The sequence below is a fragment of the Staurois parvus genome, unplaced genomic scaffold, assembly GCF_062004578.1.
Source record: "Staurois parvus isolate SC_StPar_1 unplaced genomic scaffold, SC_StPar_1.0 ptg000039l, whole genome shotgun sequence".
Taxonomy (NCBI): Eukaryota; Metazoa; Chordata; class Amphibia; order Anura; family Ranidae; genus Staurois; species Staurois parvus.
The window spans coordinates 663,291-688,040 of record NW_028317835.1 but is presented as its reverse complement, the minus strand read 5'-3'; the positions used below and the strand labels follow the sequence as shown (position 1 = coordinate 688,040).

The 24,750-nt window shown below is 46.0% G+C and overlaps 1 protein-coding gene across 2 annotated transcripts; it reads right to left on the bottom strand.

The window, feature by feature from the left end:
* Positions 1–2,297: 2,297 nt before the first annotated feature.
* LOC149470533 (uncharacterized) lies at positions 2,298–24,378 on the bottom strand. Of its 2 annotated transcripts, none has more exons than XM_089662751.1 (2): positions 23,878–24,378; positions 2,298–6,512 (listed from the first exon to the last, which is right to left on the bottom strand). In XM_089662751.1, exon 2 carries the CDS (start codon positions 6,265–6,267, stop codon positions 5,203–5,205), a length of 1,065 nt encoding a protein of 354 aa, XP_089518877.1. In that variant the 5' UTR covers positions 6,268–6,512; positions 23,878–24,378; the 3' UTR covers positions 2,298–5,202. The 2 variants fall into 2 exon arrangements, with proteins under 2 accessions (XP_089518877.1, XP_089518869.1); XM_089662743.1 differs by lacking the exon at positions 23,878–24,378 and adding an exon at positions 17,406–17,740.
* Positions 24,379–24,750: the final 372 nt, after the last annotated feature.

The following is a 24,750-nucleotide window of genomic DNA, read 5'->3' as shown; positions in this document are numbered from 1 at the left end:
ATATGGTCACCCATTAGCATCTGAAAGAGACAGAGCTTCCTCAGGCTGGAAGTGACACCTAAGTGCCAATAAGATTTGTCACTTATCTATAATCAGACTTTGCCACCTTCCTGAGGTATAAAAGAAGAACTCCAGACATTTTGGCTGCAGGAGACCAGGGGGGCTCCGATCTGTCTGGGGAGCTCTGGCGTATATACACAGATCAAAGGGGAATGTTTCATCTCTCATAAAAGCTAAAATATTAGTTGCAGAGAGATGAAAATACTTCCTTCTGATTGGACACACTGTGGGCTACATCTGCATGTAAAACTGTATTTGTGGCCTATGTAGAATGCCAGAGAAATGCAGGAAATGGTTATATGGCGCCGGATTGCGACAGCTGAACAGTGATTGATACTGTTGCGATCGGACTGATGCGCTGCTGTCGGAAATTCAATCCCCGACTTGGTGAATCAAACCTTTCCTGGTCCAATGGACTTTGGGCATTTCAGCACCCAGAACGTCCTGTGGGCTGGTACGGGAACACCCTCCAGGGTTGATTGGCCAAGGACTAATGTCCCACTCACGTCCATATTCCCATAAATTGAGGACTTGAGGTGTGGACTTGGTGATTCGTATGGAGCCGGTTCTATCGACTATCGGATTGTGGACTTTCTCTGACTTGCTCCAGTCGCAGGATAATTCTCGGTAAAAGTTTTATTTCTGTTTTATTTCCTTTTATTTTATAGTGAATAGTCATTTGTGTGTCTTCTTGTATTTCTTGTATTTTCTGTAACTTTTTATACTTTGTACATATTTTAGGCACCGCCCACTTTCAGAATATTAAATCATAAAAGTTTTGCCTCTGTTTTGATGTAAACACTGAAATCCTGACACACAGCGGCTAAATTCCTCCTATGAATGAAGACTCAGAAAACACTCAACTGAGAGGCTGTCAGTTATCTTTTGACCACTGAAAATGAATTATTCCTGCAAACCGTTTGCAGACGTTTGAGCTCTGATGAAGAAGGGATCTCCCCTCGAAACGCGTGAGTTGAGCAAGAGTTTATCTCCCTTCTGGATGGAACTCGCACGTGTGGTCTCACCCTGTGTTGGTGTTGGATGTTATATGCCTTTTGTACTGCTACTCTTGTGAGTATAACTTATTAATAAATACATGAATTGTTTATTGAGGTAATGCGCAAGGTTTGTGCGCTCCTTTCTTTTGTTCTTTGCTTCTGAGCTGTGGCCAGACCCCACAACCCTTTCCTGGAGACCATACCTCTGGCTGTACTCTCTGTGTTGGATTAACCCTGCTCTGCCTGGACCCTTTGTCCTGCATGCTGGACCAATCCCTATTCTGCCTGAACCTTTTGCCCTTTGTGCTGGAATTAACCCTTTTTCTGCCGGAGTTCTTCCATCCCTGCTGTGTGCCAACCCTGTGCTGAGGATTTAACCCTTTGTCTGCCGGAGTTCTGCCATCCCTGCTGTGTGCCAACCCTGTGCTGAGGATTTAACCCTTTGTCTGCCGGAGTTCTGCCAACCCTGTGCTGAGGATTTAACCCTTTGTCTGCTAAAGTTCTGCCATTCCTGTTGTATGCTAACCCTGTGCTGAGGATTTAACCCTTTGTCTGCTGGAGTTCTGCCATTCCTGTGGTATGCAAACCCTGTGCTGAGGATTTAACCCTTTGTCTCCTGGTGTTCCGCCATTCCTGTGGTATGCAAACCCTGTGCTGAGGATTTAACCCTTTGTCTGCTGGAGTTCTGCCATTCCTGTTGTATGCAAACCCTGTGCTGAAAATGTAACCGTTTGTCTGCTGGAGTTCTGCCATTCCTGATGTATACCAACCCTGTTCTGAGGATTTAACCCTTTGTCTGCCGGAGTTCTGCCATTCCTGTTGTGTGCCAACCCTGTGCTGAGGATTTAACCCTTTGTTTGCTGGAGTTCTGCCCCTCTGCTGTGTGCACAGACTGTGTTAGGGACTTAACCTTTTGTCTGCTGGAATTCTGCCAACCCTGTGGTATGGATTGAATTCCTTTGCAGGCCAGAGTTGTGCCCCCCACTGTGCCCCCATCCTGTGTGTAGACTTAACCCTTTGTCTAACAGAACTCTGCTCTACCAGTCATGTTCTCCTATGTGTTTCAATAAAAGCCTTGTGTGTACTCCTGCTCTCCGCGTGTCTTCTGTTCCACCCACACCTCCATCACAGGGCCCCTCTATGTATTACTCAGGAGGAGTAGAAGAAAGTTTTCTGGAGTGTAATTGTAAGTATACCTAAGCCGTGTGTGAGAAATAACTTGTTAAAATAACAACTATGTGAAGAAAACATCTTTTATTTACTTGCTTCAGTTTCAAAAAAAGTGACACAAAATTACAACTACAACAAAAATAGCCACAATTCTTACTAAAGACCCCGGAGTGTCTACTTTCCAAAAACGGGGTCATTTGGAGGGTGTTTGTACTGTCCTGGAATTTTAGGACCTCAAGAAATGTGACCGGCCTTCACAACATCTGGGTTGGTAACCTTGAAATACAGTGTATTTGCCGTAGTTTGGAGACTCCATAACTTTCACACACACTAAATAATATAAAATATTTTTTTTTACCAAAAACAAAAAGTAGAGTAATATACTTTGGCCTACATTTAAGAAGAAGATTATTTATTTGTAAAGTTTTAGAGCAGAAACTAAGGGAAACTTTTTTCAAAATGTTAAGTAATTTCCTCTTTTCATAGAGAAAATACAAAAAAACAGTAATGATTAAATATCAGCAAAAGAAATGTCTATCTATCACAACACAGATATAAAATGAATTTAAGTGCAGTGTTGCATTACCAAGTAATTGTCAGTCAAAATGTCACGGTGCTGAAAACTGGAGAATGGCCTGGACAGGAAGAAGGTTAAACATGCCAAATGGTTCAGTAAGAGACAAAAAACATTCAAATCAACTTCAACTGACACTTGTAAAGCAGTTCCAGCAACAGTTTTGTTCCTTTCTACAAAGGTTTAGACCATATGAATAAAAGCTGACAGTTGTATGCACCCCAGCAGTGTTATTTGATTTGTCTCAACCCCTCCAACTGCCACTTTTAGGATGGCTTCCTTCCTTCAGGAAGTAGAAAAATAACGTCTCTACTGGCAGGATCAACAAGTCATAAAATGTTACAAGAAGGACTCAGAAAAACAACCACTTGAGTCTCAGCTGAGATAGTGGCTATTGGTCCCAGGGCCATATTAAAGTGGCATCGGTCTTACCAGATCCAGGTATTGGAGGCTCTGTAACAGCCGGCATTCAGCACTAAGCACACAAGCCGGAATCATCACCCCCCCCCCCCCCCCGAGCTTTCAATGTTTTAACAGATCGCTGCAACAAAAACAGAATTCTTTTACATCGTATTTACATTAGGAGTGTAGTGACATCACAAGTGTTACCTAGAAAAACAAATAAAATATACGTATCCTCATTTTCTAGCACATTAAAGCCCTCTGACATGAAAAACTGATGTATAATGCATTTGGGTAGATTACAAATCCTAAAGGTGTAATGTGCTGAACTGGGACATCACCATAAGTGGTTCAGGACAGATTGCACCCTTTATGTAAATATTAATTCTAACCATAGTTACACTTTAGGGTCAACATCATAATGTTTCTAGGGTCAAAAAAGGGTTCTTCACAAACAATATCTACCCAAAAAAAGAGAATTGACTATTCAGAGTCATTGAAGAGAACCCGAGTCAGAGGAATTTCAGTCACCCAGAAGATGCATTCGTAGTATGTGATTGGTCTATGGAGAGGAGCAATAGCTGAACAGAGAGACAATATAATAAGGAAGTCCAATCTTCTCCTGATGGAATCCCTTAGACTTGTGGCAGGACAAGATGGAACACAAGCAGCCAGCTGGGTGTAAGTGGTACTGTTGAACACATCCCAAACAAAGAGCAGTGAATTGGTGTTGGAAGGTCTACACCAGCTTAGAAATTTGATTTCTCACTGAACAGAGAATTCTCCATGGCTGTTGTCCCTGTTGCAGTCCTACCTGTAAAGGTGTCATCCATGAGAGGAGGAGGAACCTGGAAATAAGGCATTGATCATTGGAGGGGAGGTGGAATATGTGAAGGGAGGCGTGGACAAGGTGAGAGTAGCTAAAGCCCTCAAGCTAGACGGATATTGGAATAGTCAGCAGAATCTAGAGAAGTCTCTCCCACTGAGGCTTTGGAGGCTTGGTAAGATGCCACTTGAGCACTACCTAGTCTTGGTGCTGAGGCAGTGTTGGTAATACATTAGTGTGAAGTAGAACAACAAAAAGAAGCGCACCAACCTTGCGCATTACCTCAATAACCAAAATTTATTTAGTAAAAGAATGGTACTCACAAACAGCGAATAAAAACAGGCATGTAAGTCCTCAAAGGGACTTTAATGGCAAGATGCCAATGCGAATCCCATCATGGAGGTAGCCACTCAGTACAGCTGACGTGTTTCGAAGGACATGCCTTCTTCCTCAGAGCTGACTGGACTGAGAGTGTGTGTTCCCATTTATGCCTCCACACTAAAATAAGGCCCTCCCCAATGGGTTGGGCTGTCCTGGGCAGGGAGGAGGGGCCCGGGTGTCAACAAAGTGCAATAACTAATCATCAAGGTTTACATAGAACCATATAAATAATAGACATAAAAGATAAGGTAGAAATACAATGTTTTACTAAATAAATTTTGGTTACTGAGGTAATGCGCAAGGTTGGTGCGATTCTTTTTGTTGTTCTACTTCACAGTTCTGTTCGGGCTTCCCCAGCCTTGGTGTGGAGCTGCACGACCTTGTCTATTTCGGTGGTTCCTTCCTTTTTTGGAGTTTGATTCCATCTACTCACCACCGGTCTGGGTCCCGGAGCGCAGGAGATATCGCATTTGGTTCATTGGTAATGCATTAGCCCAGGATCTGACAATGAAGAAAACACTTGGGAACACAGCTCAGTTAATGAATGATGAAAATATATTCCATGTTCAGTCAAAGCTCCATAAAAAGGATAGAGATTAAAATCATTAGGAAACACAATTCACTGTTGATACTTATCTGAAAAAAATAGTCAAAAGGTAAAATAGTCTTGGGCTTCTACCCCTTTAAACCTCCTTCTCCCCATTACCTCCTGCAGCTGAAGCCTGCGAATCCTCTGGTGTGTGATCAGCTGTGACTTATGTAAAAAAATCTGTGTTACACTCACAACACGGCTACAGATTTTCTCTGGTGTGGACCCTCTTGTGTGTGTTAAGTTGTTTTCTCTGTTTAAAAGATTTGTCACATTGAGAATACTGATATGGCCTTTCTCCAGTGTGAATCCTCTGGTGTGTGATAAGACTTGACTTCTGTGTAAAAGCTTTATCACATTCAGAACACTGATATGACCTCTCTCCAGTGTGAGTATTCTGGTGCATGATAAGATTGCTGTTGGTTGTAAACATTTTGTCACATTCAGAACACTGATATGACTTCTCTGCAGTGTGAACAATCTGGTGTCTGATAAGATGTGACTTCTGAGTAAAAGCTTTATCACATTCAGAACACTGATATGGCTTCTCTCCAGTGTGAATCCTCTGGTGTATGATAAGACTTAAATTCAGTGTAAAAGCTTTATCACACTCAGAACACTGATATGGCTTCTCTCCAGTGTGAATCCTCTGGTGTATGATAAGATCTGACTTCTGTGTAAAAGCTTTATCACATTCAGAACATTGATGTGGCTTCACTCCAGTGTGAATCCTCTGGTGTGTGATAAGATGATTCTTCCATCTAAAGGTTTTATTACATTCAGAACATTGATATGGCTTCTCTCCAGTGTGAATCCTCTGGTGTGTGATAAAATGATTCTTCCATCTAAAGGTTTTATTACATTCAGAACATTGATATGGCTTCTCTCCAGTGTGAATCCTCTGGTGTGTGATAAGATGATTCTTCCATCTAAAGGTTTTATCACATTCAGAACACTGATATAGCTTCTCTCTGGTTTGAATCCTCTGGTGTGTGATAAGTTGATCCTTTGATGTAAAGATTTTATCACATTCAGAACACTGATATGGCTTCTCTCCGGTGTGAACCCTCTGGTGTTTGGTAAGATTTCCCTTTGTTGTAAAAGCTGTGTTGCACTCAAAGCACTGAAAAGGTTTCTCTTCAGTGTGACCCTTCTGGGGTGTGATATGTTTTGCCTTCATTGTAAAACCTTTATCACAATCCAAACAAGAAATAGCTTCTGAAATAATTGTTATGGATGCAAGGGTTGAACTACATTGTAAAGCCATTGTCACTTCCACAACACTGAAATGTCTTCTCTCCTGTTGTCCTCTGAGGGGGGATCAATGTTGAAGAGGATCCAAACCATTTACAACATTGAGAACACTGATATGTCTCGTTTCCTGTGTGAATCCTCCAGTGAACTACAATAAAGACGTTCCATCACCTAAGACATCCATTTGGCTCGTTTCCCATGTGACTGAGTTGTACTTATGAAGACCAGCATGACCAAAAACTTGGTTCTTCAATCCACCTGTACAGAAAAAAAAAAAGTCAGAATTCCATATAAAGGGCTAAATAAAGATGTTTTCTATATTTTTTTAATTAAAAAGAAAATTTATGAAAACATCCAAAACATTCCAGAGTTGACATCAGAGTACAATCAGTATCACGACATGCATTGTCAGATAATGAAACACATCCAAAGTCAGAAACGTGTAACATAGCGCACAACAGCCTTATGCTATTGGGTTTTCACAGCCATCATGGTCCACTTGGGATAGAAAAATAATATGTTAAAATTCAAAAGTATAGGAGTACACCTTGCATCACATTACCATCTTATACAATACTAGCTCAATGGGCGCTAGACCCGGAGTACTCATCCATCTATCCCACAGTTTGTCAAATTTTCCAGGGCAACCCCCTATGCTGGAAAATAATGCTGGGTGATGTCCATATGGTGAAGCCATTCCTGGGAACTGGGTGGGGTTGGAGATTCCCAGTCTAGCAACATAAGTTTCCATGCCTGACACAAAGCCCTAGATATGGCCACCTTAGTATACGTCTGTGTAATCACACCTTCTAAGGTACCTAGGACACATTGCTCAGCCCCTTGGCACCGAGCATACGCAAATACACGGCCCCAATGGACTGGGTTTATTTTCCCTGGGGCCGCATATTTGCATATCTGTCTTTGTGGTGGGAGCACGCCGTATGGCCAGCTCCCAGCACAGAGGCGGGGGTCTCACTGAGAGCTCTGGGTCCCATACTAATGATCAAAACTCAGAACTCCCAACTCTGGGTCACCTGATCGCTGTGAGCCTCTGATTGGCTATCACAGTGAGGAGCCACTGTGAAGCTCGCCCCATGTGTTTTCTTACATTTTTTTCTCCCTGAGAGGAGAGAGAGAGACAAACAACAGTGTGTAAAAAATCAATTAATAATAATAATAATAATAATAACAGTAATTTAAAATAAAAAAAATTTAAAAATACGTAGATGAAGGTTTGATCTAGGACAGTGCCAGGGTTAGTGTTTGGGTCAAGGTCAGGGTCAAAGGTTAAGGTCAGAGTCAGTATTTTGGGGGGGTTATTTATTTATGTAAATTAGTATCAGTGTCAGTTAGTGTCGGTGTGTTTTAGAAGGTAAAAAAAAATGTAAAGAAAACTGCGCAGTACTGTTCCTGGGCTGTACTCCGGGTACAAACAGCAACTAACATACACATACGAGGTATTGCTGCCATCGTCGGGGGCAGGAGAATTGTTGGGGGTTGTCCTTTGGTGGTGGGTTATGGCAGCAGCAAGAAATATACAGCTAACTTTAGAAAAAATGATTTTCACTATTTTGGGCCTGTTTTCCTTTGATCACATAAAAATAAAATCAGGAGATGTCCATTACCATTTACCAACTGGATGCACAAAGTAGTTGTGATGACGGTTTCACTAACGCATGTCAAAGCTGCAAAATTGTGCTTAGGCATGAACATTTGTTGTACCTTCAGGCGTGAAGGGGTTTGGGTTCAGTTTGATGTCATTGAAAAAAGCTTGATTAATGGTGCCGACAATCGTGTCCCAATATCTATGAAGCTTATGCGTTTAGAGTGGTTCTGAGGGCCAGTTGACACCAGAATGTGATGTGGGAAATCTGAGGTCCATGTTTGTGTCCCCCACCTGGTGTCAGTGCAATGCTAACGACACCCCAAACGCAGGCCACAATCACAGGGCATTTTCCTGCACTGGATGGCATGGCACAGAAGTACAGACGTTCCATGCGGTCCGGTTGCTGTGTGTTTTGTGAAGTAGTCCAAGCACAACTTTAGCTGTGGTCTGCTGCCATTTCAGCCAATTCAAATGAATGGTGTGAAATCATACTGCACCCAGATAGCATGTGAATCGCACTGGAACGCACAGAGCATTGCATTTTAAAAATTTTGATGTAAAATAAATACAATGTAACACCAAATTGTTTGGTAACATTTTTAAAAATGTATGTTACGGCGAGTGAATAAATACCAAACGTGTCATTCTTTAAAAGTGCGCACGCCTGCAACAGCCACAAATGATGTAAATGTCATTATTAGAGATGAGCGAATCGAACCAGGCGAAGTGGAATTCGTTTCGAATTTCAGGAAAAATTTGATTCGCGGCGAATCCGAATATTAGCAAACTTCGGGTGCGCAAATCGAATTTTCCCCGATCAGCCGGCAAAAAGTGTCCCTGCAGAGAGCTCCGCTATTTCTGACAGTTCTCTGACAGTTCCTTCACATGTACAGCGGTTGAAACATTGTATCTATTTGTTTCCATTTAGGATACAGATGTTTTTATTCGGAAACAGATACAATGTTTCAACCGCTGTAAATGTGAAGGAACTGTCAGAGAACTGTCAGAAATAGCGGAGCTCTCTGCAGATACACTTTTTGCTGTACTGGAATACTTCTTCTTTTCATTCTTCTTTTCATTCTTCTCATTCTTCTTTTCATTCTTCTTTTCATTCTTCTTCTCATTCTTCTTTTCATTCTTCTTCTTCTTTTCATTCTTCTTTTCATTCTTCTCATTCTTCTTTTCATTCTTCTTTTCATTCTTCTTCTTCTTTTCATTCTTCTTCTTCTTCTTTTCATTCTTCTTTTCATTCTTCCTATTCTTCTTCTCATTCTTCTTTTCATTCTTCATCTTCTTTTCATTCTTCTTTTCATTCTTCTCATTCTTCTTTTCATTCTTCTTTTCATTCTTCTTTTCATTCTTCTTCTTCTTTTCATTCTTCTTCTTCTTCTTTTCATTCTTCTTTTCATTCTTCTCATTCTTCTTTTCATTCTTCTCATTCTTCTTCTCATTCTTCTTTTCATTCTTCTTCTCATTCTTCTTTTCATTCTTCTGCTTCTTTTCATTCTTCTTTTCATTCTTCTTTTCATTCTTCTTCTCATTCTTCTTTTCATTCTTCTTCTTCTTTTCATTCTTCTTTTCATTCTTCTTCTTCTTCTTCTTCTTCTTCTTTTCATTCTTCTTCTTCTTCTTTTCATTCTTCTTCTTCTTCTTTTCATTCTTCTTTTCATTCTTCTTCTTCTTCTTCTTTTCATTCTTCTTCTTCTTCTTTTCATTCTTCTTTTCATTCTTCTTCTTCTTCTTTTCATTCTTCTTCTTTTCATTCTTCTTCTTCTTTTCATTCTTCTTTTCATTCTTCTTCTTCTTCTTTTCATTCTTCTCATCTTCTTTTCATTCTTCTTCTTCTTCTTTTCATTCTTCTTCTTCTTTTCATTCTTCTTTTCATTCTTCTTCTTCTTTTCATTCTTCTTCTTTTCATTCTTCTTTTCATTCTTCTTCTTCTTTTCATTCTTCTTCTTCTTCTTTTCATTCTTCTTTTCATTCTTCTCATTCTTCTTTTCATTCTTCTCATTCTTCTTCTCATTCTTCTTTTCATTCTTCTTCTTCTTTTCATTCTTCTTCTTCTTTTCATTGTTCTTTTCATTCTTCTCATTCTTCTTTTCATTCTTCTTTTCATTCTTCTTCTCATTCTTCTTTTCATTCTTCTTCTTCTTCTTTTCATTCTTCTTTTCATTCTTCTTCTTCTTCTTTTCATTCTTCTTATTTTTCTTTTCATTCTTCTTTTCATTCTTCTTCTTCTTCTTCTTCTTCTTTTCATTCTTCTTCTTCTTCTTTTCATTCTTCTTCTTCTTCTTCTTCGTCGTGCCCCGTGACTGCCCAAATGAGTGAAGTGTGCGGTGATTCTAAGATCGACGGCACTCATCTGCATGTCATACTGACTGACAGTATTATTTCTCTTCCCCAGCAGACTCCAAGGGCATTTAAATTAAAGGTACAGTGTTCTGCACTAATATTAAGTCTCTTTGAAGCCTAGAAACACCCTTTTTTAAGTTAAATTCACAGCGAATATATTCGACTCGAATCGAATATTGTCCACGAATTCGCCGAATCAGTCTAATCAAATTTTTGAATACTTCGCTCATCTCTAGTCATTATCCACAGGAGATGCTATAAAAGCCTTTACAGGGCCCCACTTTAGATTTACACAGGAGGTCTAGTACTAGAATTACTGCCCTCCATCTGATGTTCACGGTGTTACCTCACATGTGTGGGACCATCGCTGTTTGAAAGCGTGCGGCATGTCTCGTGCATTCACCTTTTGCTCACAAACATGGGGGGGAGGGGGGCTGCATATTTCTTTCCATTTATTTTGTTGACATTGTCGCTTTACATTTCATTTGGATGACTTTTATTGGTATCACAGAAAATATAAATATCCCCTGTGACAGCAATAGGCAGTGACAGGTACTCTTTATGGAGAGATCTGGGGTGTATTAGCCTCCAAATCTCTCCTCTGCCCTTAACATCTGATCGCACCAAGATCAGTGTAATCAGATACTTTAGGCCCCTTTCACACGGACGTTCCGATTGGGTCCGGACCCGATCAGAACCTCTATTCTCCTCTATGGAGCGGCAGGTGTAAACGGATATGTGTCCCTTTACACTCGCTGACATCCGATCCGATCCACCAAAAAGAGACAGATGGGGATCCATTCCCCTCCTGTCCATTGGATCGGATCACATGGCAGTCTGACCGCCCATAGAGGACAGCGGGCCGTGTCCATGTCCGCTCTGTATAAGCGAAGCAGACGCAGGCTTGTCATCCATTTGCCCAACAGCGATCAGCAGAGAGATCCCCCGCTGAGCAAGAGGATCCGCTGACGGGCCCACCCGGTGTGAAAGGGGCCTTACCATTTTATATTCCAGAAAACCAGAAGGGATGAATGCTCATCACTTCCATCTTCCTGCATCATGGAGGCCATCAGGGCCAATCTGGCCTCTGTTTGCTTCTATGGGACAGGAGAGGCTGAGAGGGCACAGAAGGTGGTGGGAGGGGGGAGGTCCCTTCCCGCTGCTTGTAAAAGCAATCCAGCGGCTAATTATCTGGTTGGATTGCTTTTATAAGAAAGCAGACCCTCGGCTCTAATAAACAACACCGGGATGACTTCTTCAGCTGCAGCCATCATCCCAGTATCACCAGCGAAGGTCCGGCAACGTATGGGCACGTCACTGGTCTGCAGGTGGTTATGGTGGGAACTGGCCCTGAAGATAAAATCTTTTCTTCCCTTAAAGCATTCCCCACATTAAGGTAAACAATGTTCTGCCACTTTCTGTGTCCCAACCAAACACTTACCTGAGTCCTGCATTGATCCAGCACTGAGCCCGACTGCGGTTCTTCTCCCATCTTTCTCTTCTCACAGGAGGATCGGGCAGCAGTGGGAACCATTGGCTCCTTCTACTGTCAGGTAAATCCTGAGAGCAGGGGGTGGGGCCGAGCCACTCTGTGTATATCTATAGACACACGCAGACCGGCCCTGGGGAGCTAGTCCACATGCCAGCCCCCAGAGCAAGTGGCTTGCTACAGGGAAGAAACTGAAGAAAAGGAGCTTAAAATATCCAGCAGGGGACCCCAGAAGAGGAGGTTTGGGGCTGCTCTGTGCAGTACCATTGCAGGGAGCAGGTAAGGGTACCATGTGTGTTATTTTAATTAAAAACAAATCCTTTAGTAATGCTTCAGACCTGCCTGTCAAATGGCATACCTGTAGAATGTAGAAAAACAAAATCAGAGAGAAACAATACAAAGTGGCTGGAATTCCTCTCACCATTCATACCCGACCCTTATTCTTGACTCCCCAAAATCCATAGCTAATCCATATCTATGCAGGAAGCCTGGCTGGCCAGGAAATGGGGTCAGCAAGTGGTAGCCCTCTACCTAACCCATACCAGGGCAAATGCCCTCAACATGAGAAGGGTACCACAGGCTACCTAGCCATGTTGATGGGGACAAGGCCTCTTCCCCCCAATTCTAGCTGAGTGGTTGTGAGGGTCTGCAGGGAAGATTTGTAAGAGGGGCCCCCAGACATCTGCCCCCCTACATAAATGTGTAAGAGGTACATAGTATGTCTGGTTACTCATTTACAAGAAAAAGGTCAACTAGAAAATAAACACCATGATAAAGTCTAACCAACAACAGAGACCCCATCATAGATAATAATCATGGCATCCGGTGTTTTATGTTCCTCCAACTTGCCAAAGAAAACACACGGACCACCAAGACTATCCCAACATATTCTGTCCACAAATGACATTTCCCATGCTGACAGCTGAAAGTGAAATAAAGGGCTTCCAGGTGAGGTCATTGACTAAATTGTCTAAATGTCACTACTTCATCGCTAAATCCCATACCCTGGCCACCTGTGTCCTAGCAACCAGTGGAACTGTGCGGCACCACCTTATTGGTTGCTAAGACGCAGGCACTTGCACTGCATCATGGGTTGTTATGGTGAAACCTACGTAACAGCCAATGATGCTTTGTGACAATCATTGGTTGCTAAGATCTGAACAGCTTCCTCGGTTGCTAGGATGGCGGTGGCTTCCAGTATCGTAGCCACCAAACCAAAAACTCTCATTTAGTGACAGTAGGGATTCCACCACTAAATAAATGAGTTCTGGCTGCAGCAGAGGTTTTGCAGGTTGGTGAACAAAATGGATGAACTGGCCGATACATGGACCTTGTAAAACTTAGAGGACATATACATTGAAGAGCAGGACTTACAGATCTGAGACACAGGAACCTGATGATGAGAAGCCCAAGAAGTGCTCACTACTGGAGTGGGCTTCAATAATGGAAAGGAGGCACTTTGTCACGTAATTCATAGGCCTGAAAAACAATCTGTTCAATCCACTTAGAACCTTTCAAATTCAATCAGAAATAATGGACCCGGAAGAGTGAGAACCTCTTTGTAACCCTTCATGCCTGAGGGTAAAACAAATCTAAATGCCGAGGCAGAATTATGCAACGTTGACGTGATAGTAAAACCGTCCGTATCATCACAACTACTTTGTACATCCGGGTGAATTTACCGTGTTTTTTTCAGGACAAATTGGGCTTTCATTTGGTGTTAAATAAAAATGGATATCTCCTGATTTTTTTTTATCAAAAGAAAACTTGCCGAAAAAAGTAAAAAAAAAATATTTTTTTATTTAGCTGTGTGTTTCTTGTTACTACCATAACCTACCACCAAAGAACAACCCAAACTAAGTTCTCCACCTCTTGACGATCACGGCGATACCATATATGTGTATGTTATTTGTTGTTTGTACCCGGAGTACCGCCCAGAAACAATGGTGCGCATTTTGTTTTTGTCTTTTTTTTTTTTACCAAAAAAAAATGACACTAACTGACACGGATACCAATTTTTTTTAAAATCCTGACCTTTGACCCTAACCTTTGACCCCGACCTTTGACCTTGACCCAAACAATAACCCTGGCACTAAACCAGATCAAACCTTGAAGGTATTTTTTATTTCTTTTTTTTTAATAAATATTTATTTATCTTTTGCTTTTTTTTTTACAAACTTTTTTTTTCTCTCTATGCCAGGAGTTAGAGACATACAATGTATAATGGAATGTATATAATGATACAATGTATAATAGGATGTATATAATGATACAATGTATAATAGGATGTATATAATGATACAATGTATAATAGGATGTATATAATGATACAATGTATAATAGGATGTATATAATGATACAATGTATAATAGGATGTATATAATGATACAATGTATAATAGAATGTATATAATGATACAATGTATAATAGGATGTATAGAATGATACAATGTATAATAGAATGTATATAATGATACAATGTATAATGGAATGTATATAATGATACAATGTATAATATGATGTATATAATGATACAATGTATAATGGGATGTATATAATAATACAATGAATAATAGAATGTATATAATGATACAATGTATAATGGGATGTATATATTGATACTATGTATAATAGGATGTATATAATGATACAATGTATAGTAGGATGTATGTAATGATACAATGTATAGTAGGATGTATATAATGATACAATGTATAATGGAATGTATATAATGATACAATGTATAATGGGATGTATATAATAATACAATGTATAATAGAATGTATATAATTATACAATGTATAATGAGATGTATATAATGATACAATGTGTAATGAGATGTATATAATGATACATTGTATAATGGAATGTATATAATGATACAATGTATAATAGGATGTATATAATGATACAATGTATAATAGGATGTATATAATGATACAATGTATCTCTCTTCTCCATTCATAGAGAGAGAAAAACAAGGGGGCCGGGCTGCACAGTGACTGATCACTCTGATAGCCAATCAGAGGCTATCACAGTGATCATGTGACCCAGAATTGGGCGTCTCGGGGCCCGATCGTTAGAATGGGACCCGGGGCTCTCAGTGACACCGCAGTCTTTGTGTTGGTAGAGGTCAGTGCGTCGCACTCCCAGCACAAAGACAGGTACACAATATGTGGCCCCGGGGACAAAAGCCCAGTTCTGTGAGGCCACATATTCGTGTGACGTCGGCGTCAGGGGGTGACGGACCCTCTAGAAGAACAAACAGGGCAAAACGGAAAGTAATATTGCATTATCTGTTTGATGACTGTGCTTTATAGTTGTATTTCTTCTATATGCTATCTTGTCTATTCTTATACCAATAAAATTATTTTTGGAAAAAAAGAAGAACAAACAGGGAATCCATCTGCCTTAGAAAATCAGTGGGCAAGAGGTGAACCCCGACTTATATTGGGGAGAAAAGTCCAAAATAGAAAGTCCTTCCAATTCTTGTGTAAAAACTGAAAATGGGTTTAATAATGAAATAGCAAGCAAGCTTACAAGAATAATCTTCAAATCCAGAATGAAAACTAATAATAATAGAAGTGTAGTTATATTCTTGAGATAGGAATTGTGTGGAATCATGTGTGTGTATAGCAGTGGGCAGCTCTTCCTCATGGAAGCGTCTCCCCTCCAGTCTTTGTTCTCTTCCTTGTACTCTGTTAGGAGCAATTCAGCCCCCACCTTCTCCTAAAAGTGAGCTGGGTTTCCTCCTGCGTCTTATAGTCCCACTATACTGGAGTCTCTGGAGACAAATGCCTATTCATGGAAAACACTTTCAGCCTTGCTCCCCTCCCTTCTCTGAAATCCAATACTCGGGGCCCCTTTTCAGAGCCACACTGATCTTCCATCAGAGGTGGGGGGATGGCATGGTCCATGTGAAAGCAATGATATACATGATAGAATAGAACTTTACCTATCATCTGAATCCCATCATATTACAGACGCCAATAGATGGATTTCAATGTAAACTCCTTTTTCATTTGAATATGTTAATCAGGGAATCCTACAGTGTAAAGGACTTCCATTCCTAACTTATACATACTTAAACCTTTATGTACTAAATGCATGTGAGACCTTATCCTCATACAACCTAGGGGGAGGGGTGCAAGCCAACGTACGACTAATTGACACCACATGTCCCTAGAATATACAGACTAAGCCATGTCTATGTAAATACACACATACTGTATATATATATATATACACACACAGAGGCATACCTCGGTTTAGGAATTTAATTTGTTCTGCGGGACTTTTTGTATAGCAAACAATTCATAAACCAAAACGCGGTTTCCCATAGGAATGCATTGAAAACCAATTAATCCGTTCCGGAGGTCAGAAAAAGTAAACGCCACTAAAATACTGCAGGAGGTATTTGATCGAGTCATGCGGTATTTTAGTAGTGACAACCATGTGGCAATGTTTCAGCTGTCTGCAGGGTTCCCCACTGACAGCTGAATGTAAAAGAATTGCCGGCAATTAAAAAAATAATGAAAAAAACAGCATGGGGTCCCCCCTCCCATCCATACCAAGCCCTTCAGGTCTGGTATGGATTTTGAGGGGAACTCCCACGCCCAAATTTTTATAAAAAATGTCTTGGGGGTCCCCCCAAATCCACACCAAACCCTTATTCGAGCATGCAGCCCGGCAGGTCAGGAAAGGGGGGGAGCAAGCACACCCCCGAACCATACCAAGCCACATGCCCTCAACATGGGGGGGTCCTTTGGGGCAGGAGGGGCTCCCCCCAAAAGCACCTTGTCCCCATGTTGATGGGGACAAGGGCCCCTTCTCCACAACCCTGGCCAGTGGTTTTGGGGGTCTGCAGGCAGGGGGCTTATCAGAATCTGGAAGGCCCCTTTAACAAGGGAGACCCGAGATCCCGCCCCCCCCCCCATGTGAAGGAGTATGGGGTACATGGTACCGCTACACATTCACAAAAAAAAAAAAGTGTAGTGTGAAAAAAGACAGGACAGGGTCTGTGACAAGTCCTCTATTAAAGGAAAAACTAAAAGAATGTCCCCCGCAGTAGATCCAACACCAATCACGATGTCCGCCATCACCGCCACTGCCGCTGCAGCAACAGTAAAATTAAAAAAAAAGCTCTGTTTCTGATGATGGGAGCCCCCCCCTACCCCAAAGCACCCCCCATGTTGAGGGCATGTGGCCTGATATGGTACGGGGGGGGCACTCGCTCATTCCCCCCCCTCCCTTTTCTGACCTGCCGGGCTGCATGCTAGGATAAGGGTCTGGTATAAATTCTGTGGGGCCCCCACACCATATTTTTTTTAATTTTGGCATGGGAGTTCTGACACTGGGGGAACCTGACTTGGTGTCACTGACATCCCCAGTGACACCAATACAGTGATCAGTGCTAAAAAAAAAGCACTGACACTGTGCTAATGACACTGGGCAGGAAGGGGTTAACATGAGGGGCGATCAAAGGGTTAGCTTTTTGATGGGAGTGTTACTAGGGTGGGGGAGGGGTGTCAAAGGATGCATTGAGGTGCTGGGACAATAAAGGGAACTCTTGGACAGATTGTCGGTGACAACTGCCTGCTGAGGTCTAATTAACACAAAACTAAAAGAAGGTCGTAGCTCTGTTGAGGGGGTTAGAAGGAAGTTGGTGGGGGGCAGAGAGGAACATTATGGAGATCTGCACTGACCTTGGGACCATTGAGGGACCAGTAATGGTAGCTGTACTGTAGATCTGCTTCATTGCCGGGTTCAGCTCCATTACCACCACCAAGTGATCTTCCATATACCAGCAAAGACAAGGGTGAAGCTCAAAATCTCATTCAGTCATCTTCCATGAGAACATGCCCCCCCTCTGCCTTGTCCCACACCATCCCCCATCCTGTGTCAGCCTGCAGGGGGGCGCAGGAGGATATTCTAGTCTGCTGGTCTATATTAAGTAGGGTGGGAGAGGAGGGGGAGGGGTATTAGGATCCATGTCATGTATGTCAGCTGTCTGCATCATTATTGGCCCCAGACCTGCATTCCGGACAGTTCAGTGTACAGACAGAGGGGGGATTACTAAATACAACTAGGCTGTTCACTTTACACTTTTCACAGAACTTTCCCCCGGAGCTTAGTGAATGCGGTGAAATCTGACTTTACAAAGAATATCCAATCACACGCAAAGAAAATGTAAAAAATGCAATTTTGCTTCCACATGATTGGCTGATGGAAGTCAGGAGAGCTTCACCTCATTACCCGACCCCTCGTCTACTAAGGTACATTTCTTATCCTTCTGGTATTCAAGGGGTTAAACACAAATGAGGTTTGTATTATTATTTCAGCCAGCGGTCATGTAAAATTGATCCGGGCAGCTGTAGAAGCAGCCAATCACTTTACAGTACAGAGAATGTGCCGCCCCTCCCCCCTGATGGTACCTGTTTCCTCCAGGATATCCAGGACGGAGGAACATCGGTAAACCACTTCATCTTACTAAGCAGGAGGAGCTTGGAGAGGATCTGATCCCCCGATCTCATCTGTGATGACTGAACCCCAAAATGACAAACATTCTGTCACTTCCAGGTTCAGAGCCGCCATTCCCGGGAGCCGGAGTCACAAGTTTTTTTTCCTTTTTCCACGTAGCGATGGCGGCGGGCATTGTGAGTGACGTTGGATCTATTCGGGGGACATTTTTTACATTTTTATTTTTAATAAAGGACTTGTCACAGAAGGTCTCCTGTCATTATTTACACATTTTTTCTTGTGAATGAGTAACTGTAACATGTACTCCATACTCATTCACATGGGGGGGCTTTCAGATTCCGATAAGACCCCAGCATACAGAAAATTGGAAGGACAGGGGGCATTGTGGGGGACAGTAGGAAGGACAGGGGGCAGTATGGGGGACAGTAGGGAGGACAGGGGGAAGTGTGGGGACAGTAGGGAGGACAGGGGGCATTGTGGGGGACAGTAGGGAGGACAGGGGGCAGTATGGGGACAGGAGGGAGGACAGGGGGCAGTGTGGGGACAGTAGGGAGGACAGGGGGCAGTGTGGGGGACAGTAGGGAGGACAAGGGGCAGTGTGGGGGACAGTAGGGAGGACAGGGGGCAGTGTGGGGGAAAGTAGGGAGAACAGGGGGCATTGTGGGGGAAAGTAGGGAGGACAGGGGGCATTGTGGGGAATAGTAGGAAGGACAGGAGGCAGTATGGGGGACAGTAGGGAGGACAGGGGGCAGTGTGGGGGAAAGTAGGGAGGACAGGGGGCATTGTGGGGGAAAGTAGGGAGGACAGGGGGCATTGTGGGGAATAGTAGGAAGGACAGGAGGCAGTATGGGGGACAGTAGGGAGGACAGGGGGCATTATGGGGGACAGTAGGGAGGACAGGGGGCATTGTGGGGAACAGTAGGAAGCACAGTGGGCAGTGTGGGGAACAGTAGGAAGGACAGTGGGCAGTGTGGGGAACAGTAGGGAGGACAGGGGGCATTATGGGGGACAGTAGGGAGGACAGGGGGATGTGTGGGGAACAGTAGGGAGGACAGGGGGCATTGTGGGGAACAGTAGGGAGGACAGGGGGATGTGTGGGGAACAGTAGGGAGGACATGGAGCATTGTGGGGAACAGTAGGAAGGACAGGGGGCAGTGTGGGGGACAGTAGGGAGGACAGGGGGCATTGTGGGGGACAGTAGGAAGGACAGGAGGCAGTATGGGGGACAGTAGGGAGGACAGGGTGCATTATGGGGGACAGTAGGGAGGACAGGGGGCATTATGGGGGACAGTAGGAAGGACAGGAGGCAGTATGGGGGACAGTAGGGAGGATAGGGTGCTTTATGGGGGACAGTAGGGAGGACAGGGGGCATTGTGGGGGACAGTAGGGAGGACAGGGGGCATTGTGGGGGACAGTAGGAAGGACAGGAGGCAGTATGGGGGACAGTAGGGAGGACAGGGGGCATTGTGGGGGACAGTAGGGAGGACAGGAGGCAGTGTGGGGGACAGTAGGGAGGACAGGGGGCATTGTGGGGGACAGTAGGAAGGACAGGAAGCAGTATGGGGGACAGTAGGGAGGACAGGGTGCATTATGGGGGACAGTAGGGAGGACAGGGGGCATTATGGGGGATAGTAGGGAGGACAGGGGGCATTGTGGGGAACAGTAGGAAGGACAGGGGGCAGTGTGGGGAACAGTAGGGAGGACAGGGGGCAGTATGGGGGACAGTAGGGAGGATAGAGGGCATTGTGGGGGACAGTAGGGAGGACAGGGGGCATTGTGGGGGACAGTAGGGAGGACAGGGGGCATTGTGGGGAACAGTAGGAAGGACAGGGGGCAGTGTGGGGGACAGTAGGGAGGACAGGGGGCATTGTGGGGAACAGTAGGAAGGACAGGGGGCAGTGTGGGGGACAGTAGGGAGGACAGGGGGCAGTGTGGGGGAAAGTAGGGAGAACAGGGGGCATTGTGGGGGAAAGTAGGGAGGACAGGGGGCATTGTGGGGAATAGTAGGAAGGACAGGAGGCAGTATGGGGGACAGTAGGGAGGACAGGGGGCAGTGTGGGGGAAAGTAGGGAGGACAGGGGGCATTGTGGGGGAAAGTAGGGAGGACAGGGGGCATTGTGGGGAATAGTAGGAAGGACAGGAGGCAGTATGGGGGACAGTAGGGAGGACAGGGGGCATTATGGGGGACAGAAGGGAGGACAGGGGGCATTGTGGGGAACAGTAGGAAGCACAGTGGGCAGTGTGGGGAACAGTAGGAAGGACAGTGGGCAGTGTGGGGAACAGTAGGGAGGACAGGGGGCATTATGGGGGACAGTAAGGAGGACAGGGGGCATTGTGGGGAACAGTAGGAAGGACAGGGGGCAGTGTGGGGGACAGTAGGGAGGACAGGGGGCATTGTGGGGAACAGTAGGAAGGACAGGGGGCAGTGTGGGGGACAGTAGGGAGGACAGGGGGCAGTGTGGGGGAAAGTAGGGAGAACAGGGGGCATTGTGGGGGAAAGTAGGGAGGACAGGGGGCATTGTGGGGAATAGTAGGAAGGACAGGAGGCAGTATGGGGGACAGTAGGGAGGACAGGGGGCAGTGTGGGGGAAAGTAGGGAGGACAGGGGGCATTGTGGGGGAAAGTAGGGAGGACAGGGGGCATTGTGGGGAATAGTAGGAAGGACAGGAGGCAGTATGGGGGACAGTAGGGAGGACAGGGGGCATTATGGGGGACAGAAGGGAGGACAGGGGGCATTGTGGGGAACAGTAGGAAGCACAGTGGGCAGTGTGGGGAACAGTAGGAAGGACAGTGGGCAGTGTGGGGAACAGTAGGGAGGACAGGGGGCATTATGGGGGACAGTAAGGAGGACAGGGGGATGTGTGGGGAACAGTAGGGAGGACAGGGGGCATTGTGGGGAACAGTAGGGAGGACAGGGGGATGTGTGGGGAACAGTAGGGAGGACATGGAGCATTGTGGGGAACAGTAGGAAGGACAGGGGGCAGTGTGGGGGACAGTAGGGAGGACAGGGGGCATTGTGGGGGACAGTAGGAAGGACAGGAGGCAGTATGGGGGACAGTAGGGAGGACAGGGTGCATTATGGGGGACAGTAGGGAGGACAGGGGGCATTATGGGGGACAGTAGGAAGGACAGGAGGCAGTATGGGGGACAGTAGGGAGGATAGGGTGCTTTATGGGGGACAGTAGGGAGGACAGGGGGCATTGTGGGGGACAGTAGGGAGGACAGGGGGCATTGTGGGGGACAGTAGGAAGGACAGGAGGCAGTGTGGGGGACAGTAGGGAGGACAGGGGGCAGTGTGGGGGACAGTAGGGAGGACAGGGGGCATTGTGGGGGACAGTAGGGAGGACAGGAGGCAGTGTGGGGGACAGTAGGGAGGACAGGGGGCATTGTGGGGGACAGTAGGAAGGACAGGAAGCAGTATGGGGGACAGTAGGGAGGACAGGGTGCATTATGGGGGACAGTAGGGAGGACAGGGGGCATTATGGGGGATAGTAGGGAGGACAGGGGGCATTGTGGGGAACAGTAGGAAGGACAGGGGGCAGTGTGGGGAACAGTAGGGAGGACAGGGGGCATTGTGGGGGACAGTAGGGAGGACAGAGGGCAGTGTGGGGAACAGTAGGGAGGACAGGGGGCAGTGTGGGGAACAGTAGGAAGGACAGGAGGCAGTATGGGGGACAGTAGGGAGGATAGAGGGCATTGTGGGGGACAGTAGGGAGGACAGGGGGCATTGTGGGGGACAGTAGGGAGGACAGGGGGCATTGTGGGGAACAGTAGGAAGGACAGGGGGCAGTGTGGGGGACAGTAGGGAGGACAGGGGGCATTGTGGGGAACAGTAGGAAGGACAGGGGGCAGTGTGGGGGACAGTAGGGAGGACAGGGGGCATTGTGGGGGACAGTAGGGAGGAAAGGGGGCATTGTGGGGAACAGTAGGAAGGACAGGGGGCAGTGTGGGGACAATAGGGAGGACAGGAGGCAGTGTGGGGGACAGTAGGGAGGACAGGAGGCAGTGTGGGGACAGTAGGGAGGACAGGAGGCATTGTGGGGGATAGAAGGTAGGACAGGAGGCAGTGTGGGGGGAAGTAGGGAGAATAGGGGACATTGTGGGGACAGTAGGGAGGACAGGAGGCATTGTGGGGGATAGAAGGTAGGACAGGAGGCAGTGTAGGGACATTTGGGAGGACAGGGGGCATTGTTGGGACAGTAGGGAGGACAGGGGACAGTGTGGGGGACAGTAGGGAGGACAGAGGGCATTGTGGGGGACAGTAGGGAGGACAGAGGGCATTGTGGGGGAAAGTAGGGAGAATAGGTAGGGGACATTGTGGGGGACATTAGGGAGGACAGGAGGCAGTGTGGGGGACAGTAGGGAGGACAGGAGGCAGTGTGGGGGACAGTAGGGAGGACAGGGGGCATTGTGGGGAACAGTAGGAAGGACAGGGGGCAGTGTGGGGAACAGTAGGGAGGACAGGGGGCATTGTGGGGGACAGTAGGGAGGATAGAGGGCATTGTGGGGGACAGTAGGGAGGACAGGGGGCATTGTGGGGGACAGTAGGGAGGACAGGGGGCAGTGTGGGGGACAGTAGGGAGGACAGGGGGCATTGTGGGGAACAGTAGGAAGGACAGGGGGCAGTGTGGGGGACAGTAGGGAGGACAGGGGGCATTGTGGGGGACAGTAGGGAGGAAAGGGGGCATTGTGGGGAACAGTAGGAAGGACAGGGGGCAGTGTGGGGACAATAGGGAGGACAGGAGGCAGTGTGGGGGACAGTAGGGAGGACAGGAGGCAGTGTGGGGACAGTAGGGAGGACAGGAGGCATTGTGGGGGATAGAAGGTAGGACAGGAGGCAGTGTGGGGGGAAGTAGGGAGAATAGGGGACATTGTGGGGACAGTAGGGAGGACAGGGGACAGTGTGGGGGACAGTAGGGAGGACAGGAGGCATTCTTGGGGATAGAAGGTAGGACAGGAGGCAGTGTAGGGACATTTGGGAGGACAGGGGGCATTGTTGGGACAGTAGGGAGGACAGGGGACAGTGTGGGGGACAGTAGGGAGGACAGAGGGCATTGTGGGGGACAGTAGGGAGGACAAGGGGCAGTGTGGGGGAAAGTAGGGAGGACAGAGGGCATTGTGGGGGAAAGTAGGGAGGACAGGGGGCATTGTGGGGACAGTAGGGATGACAAGGGGTCGTGGGGTTGACAGGGGAACAATGAGGGGGTCTGCTGGTTCTTGTAGTTCCCCTGCATTCCGTCACTCCACACTTTTTTATATGAGTGATCCCAGTAATGACGAGTCATGCATACACCACTGTTTTTGGGGTCACACCCCTTCCATGGTATCTGCTCCATGAAAGAGCCCCCCAACAATGCAAAAAAAGCAATATGAGTCTGGTGTGGATATTAGGGGGTTAATCACACAAAAATGTTAAATATAGTGTGAGGTCCCTGTAGAAAATCCATAGCGGACCCCCAATCCGAGCATGCAGCCAAGCTGGCCAGGGAAGGGAGTGCCAAGCATGCGGCCAAGCTGGCCAGGGAAGGGAGTGCCAAGCATGCGGCCAAGCTGGCCAGGGAAGGGAGTGCCAAGCATGCGGCCAAACTGGCCAGGGAAGGGAGTGCCAGGCATGCAGCCAAGCTGGCCAGGGAAGGGAGTGCCAGACATGCGGCCCCCTCCTGAACCATATGAGGGGTACTCTGTATAGACCCTCACCAGTCCTCCTCCTGGATTCCTCTAGTCCTCCTTCTCTCCAGGAATGGCTGGGATGAGTCCTTTGGCTTTGAGTGACGGGAAGTGGAGACGTTCTCTTCCTTCTCATGTCCTCTTTACTCTTTCAGAGGGAAAAGTTTCCCCACCAATGGAGAGAGATGGAGGGGAGTCTGAAGGTCTTCTCTGGAAGATCCCATTACATTCCACACCCAGACATGGAGATTCCTCCACATGGGAGGTCATGTGACAGCCAAGAAGATTCCCCATTAGAGAGGCCCCCCTCCCCCCACCACCAGATGGATAGAGACTAAGAATAGACAAGACGGGACACTACAGGCTCTACAGACACACTGTGTATATACTGTATATAATACCCGGGACACGAGGGAAGGGGGACGGCACACTGGGGACACCCACAGAGGAGTAGTATGTCCATTACATTGGTGTCAGTGGAGTAGTATGTCTCTTACATTGGTGTCAGTGAAGTAGTATTTCCCTTAGATTGGTGTCAGTGGAGTAGTATGTGCCCTACATTGGTGTCAGTGGAGAAGTATGTCCCTTACATTGGTGTCAGTGGAGAAATATGTCCTTTACATTGGTGTCAGTGGAGTAGTATGTCCCTTACTTTGGTGTCAGTGGAGTAGTATGTCCCATACTTTGGTGTCAGTAGAGTAGTATGTCCCTTACATTGGTGTCAGTGGAGTAGTATGTCTCTTACATTGGTGTCAGTGGAGTAGTATGACCCTTACATTGGTGTCAGTGGAGTAGTATGTCCTTACATTGGTGTCAGTGGAGTAGTATGTCCCTTACATTGGTGTCAGTGGAGTAGTATGTCCCTTACATTGGTGTCAGTGGAGTAGTATGTCCCATACATTG